Genomic DNA, 6,702 nt, shown 5'->3' with positions numbered 1-6,702 from the left:
CTTCCCTCCCTCTTCTCCCGCCCGCCCCGTCCTTCCACTTCCTGGGGCCGGCGGATGGCGGCGGCCGCCCCGCACCGCCTCATGCCGCCGGCCCGGTAGCGGGGCCGCGCCGGGGGCCGGGCGGGGCGGCCATGAGGGCGGCCTGAGGGACGGTCCCGAGCGAGCCCCGGCCATGGGCGAGAGGCGGCGCGGGGAGAGCGGCGAGCCGGGCACGGGTGAGCGGGGCCGGGGGGGAGAGGGCGGGCGGTTCCATCGCGCCCTTCCCTGCGACTTGGGCGGTGGTTACCGGCTCCACGCCGCTCCTCCGTGAGGGAGGGAAGGCGAGCGGCTCCATCCCGCTCCTCCGTGAGGGAGGGAAAGGCGAGCGGCTCCATCCCGCTTCTCCCTGAGGGAAGGGAAGGCGAGCGGCTCCATCCCGCTCCTCCGTGAGGGAAGGAAAGGCGAGCGGCTCCATCCCGCTCCTCCGTGAGGGAGGGAAAGGCGAGCGGCTCCATCCCGCTTCTCCCTTGAGGGAAGGGCGAGCGGCTCCATCCCGCTTCTCCGTGAGGGAGGGAAAGGCGAGCGGCTCCATCCCGCTCCTCCGTGAGGGAGGGAAGGCGAGTGACTCCATCCCGCTCCTCCGTGAGGGAGGGAAGGGCGAGCGGCTCCATGTGTCCCTTCCCTGGCAGCGGGGAGATCCCGGCTCCATCCCGCCCTTCCTGAAGGAGATCACGGATCCCGGCTCCATCCCACTTTTCCTAAAGCAGATCACAGATCCCGGCTCCATCCCACTTTTCCTAAAGCAGATCACAGATCTCGGCTCCATCCCACTTTTCCTAAAGCAGAACAGGGATCCCAGCTCCATCCCAATTTTCCTAAGGGAGATCACGGATCCCGGCTCCATCCCACTTTTCCTAAAGCAGATCACAGATCCCGGCTCCATCCCACTTTTCCTAAGGGAGAACGGGGATCCCAGCTCCATCCCGCTGTGCCCTGAGGAAAGTCACGGTGATATTTTATTTTTATTTTATTTTTGGCGTGCAGGTGCCTTTCCTGCCTGGAAATTTGGGAATAAAACACGGATGGGCGCTGATCCCTTCCTGAAGGGACTGGAAGCTTCTTAATTCCCTTTTTCCGAGGCTGAAATTTGATTTTATAAAGGGAGAAAAGCGCTTTTCGTGCTCCGGTTTGGCGGAATTCTGATCCCAGATTATCCTGAAATTATCCCAGAAAAGTTTGGATCGGAGCAGAGTTTGCCCAGCTCTGAAATGTGGGAATAATCTGGGAAAAAAATGGAACAAGCAGGAGGTTGGATGGCACAAAAATCCCTGTAAATCCTTTTTCCATGGAAACAAAACTTAATGGAGTCTTTTTTTCCCTAAAAAAATGTGCGTTCCGTGATGATCTGGAATGATCCGGAAGATCCAGATTTTTTTGGGCTACTCAGAATATTTTGGGATTTATTCCAAGTCTTTGATTTGAATATTCCTCATTCCCAGATCTTCAATATTCCTCAGTATTCCTTAAAATTCCACCTTGGAATCCCTTTGAAAGCAGAAAGGGAAAAGTTGATTTTTTTGGGATAAATTATTTTTTGCGGGGATAATTTTTTTGGTTTTGGGATAAATTCTTTTTTTGGGGGGATAAATTCTTTTTTTGGGGGGATAATTTTTTTGTTTTGGGATAAATTTTTTTGGGGGGGGATAAATTCTTTTTTTTTTTTTGATAAATTCCTTTTTTTGGGATATTTTTTTTGGTTTTGGGATAAATTCTTTTTTTTTTGGATAAATTCTTTTTTTGGGGGATAAATTATTTTTTTGGGGGGGATAAATTCTTTTTTTTTGGGATAATTTTTTTGGTTTTGGGATAAATTCTTTTATTTTTGGGATAATCTTTTGGTTTTGGGATAAATTCTTTTTTTTGGTATGATTTTTTGGTATTGGGGATAAATTCCTTTTTTTGGGGATAATTTTTCTGGTTTTGGGATAAATTCTCTTTTTTTGGGGATTTTTTTTGGTTTTGGGATAAATTCTTTTTCTGGGGGGATAAATTATTTTTTTTCCTAGTTTTTTGGGGTTTTTTTGGATGCTGAGACCCCGCTAATTCCGAGGGAATTTTTGGATTCGAGCGCTTGGCTTTCCTTGTTTTTCTTGGGAATTCTCAGGGTGAGATTTCCCCAGCTGGAAAATCCACAGGGAATTCATTTGGATTCTTTTTTTCCCTCCTCTTTTCCCAAAGGGAATTTCTCTTCCTCAAGGAGGCAGCTCCGTGGAAAATCACTGCAAACAAAAAATTGCTTTTTTAAAAATTTTCCAAGCACCAAAATTCCCAAAATTCCCATGCTGCCGATTTGGGAAGAGTCAGGAATCGCCTGAGTGAAACCACAGCCTTTATGAGGCGACAAAAATCGGGATTTTGGGATAAAAATTCCAAAAAAACCCTATTTTTACCGATAAAAGTGGGAAAAGCACATTTTGAATTCCACCAGCGGCTGAAAGGAGCAGCGGGGAGGTCGGAAAAGGAAATCCTTGGAAAACTTTTCCGACCCTGAGGAGATTTTTTCCCTTTTCCAGAGGGAAAAATTCCAATTTCTCATCCAACCTCATCCTCCCAGGGAGGTTTTTGGGCGAGTTTTTTTCCATTTAATTTTCCCTCTTGGATGAAAAGTTTCCTTTGGAATTCTTTTTGTTTGGAGCTTCCTCCGGGTGGGAATTTGCTGATGGAAAAATCGCCTTCCCTTCCTTAGAGAAAATTCAAAAAAAATTCCCAAAAAATACCCAAAAAATTCCCCAAAAAATCCCCAAAAATACAAAAAAATTCCCAAAAAATCCCAAAAATCTTCCCAAAAAATTCCCAGAAAATTCCCAAAAAATTCCTAAAAAATTCCCAAAAAATTCCCAAAAAAAATCCCCAAAAATACCCAAAAAATTCCCAAAAAATTCCTAAAAAAATTCCCAAAAAATCCCCCAAAAAATCCCAAAAATTTCCCCAAAAATTCAAAAAAAATTAAAAAAAAATTCCCAAAAAATTCCAAAAAAATTCCCCCAAAATTAAAAAAATAATCCCCCAAAATTCCAAAAAAATACCCAAAAAAATTCCAAAAAAATACCCAAAAAATTCCCAAAAAATTCCCCAAAAATACCAAAAAAATTCCAAAAAAATTCCCCAAAAAATTCCCATCCAATGGGATTTGGAGATCTGAAGGTTCCAGCGCTCTGGAAAAAAAAAATCCAGGAATTCCCAAAATCCCATCCATGGAAATCATCCAGCACCTTCCACATCCTCATTCCCGATTCCACAGGGAATGGAAAACTCGATCCATGGATTGGGAATCCCTTAAATCCAGCAAAAGGAATTTTATCCCATAAAATTCCCAAGTTTCAGGAGGATTTAATTTAGGAATGTGGAGCTGCATCCTGAAAACTCACGGAAATTTTCCAGAGGGGGAAAAAAAAACGGGATCTTGGAATTTGTGGATGGTTTTTTATTCCTTACCTGGAAGCTTCCAGGATTTTATTCCAGAGGTTTTGTTCCAATCCTGATCTGGAATGGAAAAAACATGGGAAAAAAGGCTTTTTCCATGAAAAACCTGGAAAACCATTGGAAAATCCCAGCTGTTGGGTGAAAATTCCATGGAAAACGAGGTGGGATCTCTTGGCCACCGGCAAATCCGGGGTTAAAATAATTCCCTATTTCCTGGGGTGGGAAGAAACAGCTGGAAAAAACTGGGAAAGGGAAATTCCAGACTTATTCATGTTGGAAAAATCCCTCAGGAATCCAATCCAAGCATTCCCAACCCTCACTTCCCGTTTTTTCATCCTCCATTCCCAAGTTTTTCCCCATGGATCCGTTGCCATTCCTGCATTTCTCATTCCCAAGATTTTCCCCATGGATCTCCTGCCATTCCCATGTTTCTCATTCCAAGATTTTCCCCGTGGATCCATTGCCATTCCCAAATTTTTCCCCATGGATCCACTGCCATTCCCAAATTTCTCATTCCCAAGTTTTTCCCCACGGATCCATTGCCATTCCCAAGTTTTTCCCTATGGATCTCCTGCCATTCCCACGTTTCTCATTCCGAAGTTTTTCCCCACAGATCCACTGCCATTCCCAAGTTTTTAATTCCCAAGATTTTCCCCATGGATCCGCTGCCATTCCCAATTTTCTCATTCCAAGTTTTTCCCCACAGATCCGTTGCCATTCCCGAGTTTCTCACTTTCACTTTCCCTTCTGCTCTGGTCACTTTCACTTTCACCTTCTCCTCCTGCCCTGGGATGTGCCGAGATTTGGGAATTTTTTTCCTGGGAATTCTTTTCCTTAGGTTTGGGAGAGATCTCCCCTAAATCCAGGTGGGAATTGAGGGGTGTGGCCTCATTAATTTGATTATTCATTAATTAATCATTTATTAATCATTAATTATTTTTCCCTCCTTTCCAGGATTTTCATTTGGAAGCTGCACTGAGGAAAAAATTCCCAGATTTTCCAGGATTTTTCCAGAATTTTTCCAGAAAAAGTGGGAATCCACTGGGAATTCCCTTTGAATTTTGGGGAAATCTGGGAAATTAATTTAATTTTTAAATTCATTTATTTCATTTTAATTCCTTTATTTTATTTAATTTTAAATAAAAGTAAATTTAAATTGATTATTTTTAATTATTAATTAATTTCAGAATGAATTTTCTTTAATTTAATTTTGGGAAAAAATCTGGGAAAATCCACTGGAAATTTCCTTTGAATTTTGGGAAAATTTGGGAATCTGCTGGAAGGGAATTTCATTGAACTTTTTAATTAACTTATTTCATTTATTTAATTTTAATTAATTTAACTTTTAATTGATTTTCATTAATCTTAATTTAATTTTGAGAAAATCTGGGAATTCCTTTTGAATTTAAATGGATTTTGGGGAAATCTGGGAATCTGCTGGAAGGGAATTTAATTTAATTTTTGAATTAATTTATTTCATTTTAATTAACTAATTTAATTTAATTCAATTCTTTAATCTATTTTCTTTAATTTAATTTTGGGAAAAAATCTGGGAATTTAAATTAAAATTGGGAAAATCCACTGGGAATTTCCTTTGAATTTTTGGAAAACCTGGGAATCCACTGGATGGGAATTTAATTTAATTTTTTAATTCATTTATTTAATTTTAGTTAATTAATCTTTTAATTGATTTTTATTAATTTTAATTTAATTTAGGGGAAAATCTGGGAATCCACTGGAAATTCCCTTTGAATTTAAATTAAATTTGGGAAAAATCTGGGAAAATCTGCTGGGAATTCCCTTTGAATTTAAATTAATTTTGGGAAAATCTGGGAATCCACTTGGAATTCCCTTGGAATTTTGGGGAAATCTGGGAATCCACTGGAAATCCAATTTTAATTTCACTTCATTTTAGGAAAACCCACTGGAAATCCCTTGGAATTTAAATTAACCTGGAAAAAAAAATTCCAGGAATTTCTTTATTTGGATAAAATCCTGGTTCCCTCTTCCCAAAACAGAAACCCCTGGGATTTTCCCCCTCAGGACATTCCCAAAGTGAAGATTCCCGACCTTTTCCAGGTTTTCCAGCGGAATCCGAGGAGCTGTTGGAGCGGGCGGTGGAGCTGCTTCGGAGCTGCTGCCGCGATTCCGGCTCCCAGCAGGGATTCCGCTACAGCCAGGCCATCCTGGTGGAGAACGAGCTCTTCCGGAGCGAGGTGAGATTGGAATTCCAGGAAAAAATGGGAAGTTTGGGGAAATTTGGGAATGTTGATTTCTTTACGGAGCGCCTGGCGCCATTCCCGGCTTTTCTTCCTGTTCCCATTGGGAATAAAATCCCCATTCCCTGGCTCCTGCCCCTCCAGGTCTTTCCCAAATTCCAGCTCTCCCGGAGCCCCTCCAGGCCCTGGAATGTGCTGGAAGCTCTCCCTGGATCCTTCCCTTCTCCAGGAGAACATTCCCAGCTCTCCCAGCCTGGCTCCAGAGCCTGACATTGGATCCATCTCCTCTCCAAGGAATTTTGGGACCCAGGGCCTTCCCTTGCAATCTCAGGAAGCCACCAAGGCTCTCCCTTCCCTTTCCCTCTCTTTCCCATCCCCATTTCCCAGAAAAATCCCTCCAGATGGATTCGGAGCCTCCCAAATCCCAGAATCCCGGAATGCTTTGGGATGGGATCCAGGGACCTTCAATCCCATCCCATTCCAATCCCACCATCCCAGGCTGCTCCAACCCTTCCTTGGCCATTCCTGGGATTTGGGGCAGCCCCAGCTGCTCTGGGAATTCCCAAATCCCACCCCAATCTTCCCTTTTCCAATCTGGAGCCATTCCCTGGCTCCTGCCCCTCCAGGCCTTTCCCAAATCCTTGGAAAATCCTGGAAAAGGACGAAAATCCTTGGATTTCAAACCCAGGAAAGGAAAATCCGGAGCCGTTCCCTGAGCCCCTGCTCCGATCCTCTCGATTCATCCCGAGCTTTTCCGGGATCGCTCCCAGCTCTGCTCCTCTCCCGGGAGTTTCCTGGCGTGGCTGAGCGAGATCTGTTGGGATCTGTTGGGATCTGTTGAGATTTGTTGGGATTTGGGATCCGTCAGGATCCGCGGTGATCCGGGATCTGTCGGGATTTGGCATTTATTGGGATTTGGGATCTGTTGGGATAGGTTGGGTTTTGGGATCCGTGGTGATCCGGGATCCGTCAGGATCTGCTGGGATCTGGGATTTATTGGGATTTGGGATCTGTTGGGATC

The 6,702-nt window shown here is 43.7% G+C and overlaps 1 protein-coding gene across 1 annotated transcript in view; it reads left to right on the top strand.

Moving 5' to 3' along the window:
- LOC131592668 (protein TASOR 2-like) overlaps positions 1–6,702 on the top strand; it is a 44,243-nt gene continuing 37,541 nt past the window's right edge. Inside the window, exons 1-2 of the mRNA XM_058864341.1 lie at positions 1–215; positions 5,542–5,678. Of these exons, the coding sequence (XP_058720324.1) occupies positions 173–215; positions 5,542–5,678 (180 nt within the window). The 5' untranslated portion in view covers positions 1–172. The remainder of the gene's footprint in view (positions 216–5,541; positions 5,679–6,702) is intronic.

Source organism: Poecile atricapillus, chromosome Z, assembly GCF_030490865.1.
Source record: "Poecile atricapillus isolate bPoeAtr1 chromosome Z, bPoeAtr1.hap1, whole genome shotgun sequence".
In the NCBI taxonomy this organism is placed as follows: Eukaryota; Metazoa; Chordata; class Aves; order Passeriformes; family Paridae; genus Poecile; species Poecile atricapillus.
This window is presented reverse-complemented; position numbering and strand designations above follow the sequence as displayed.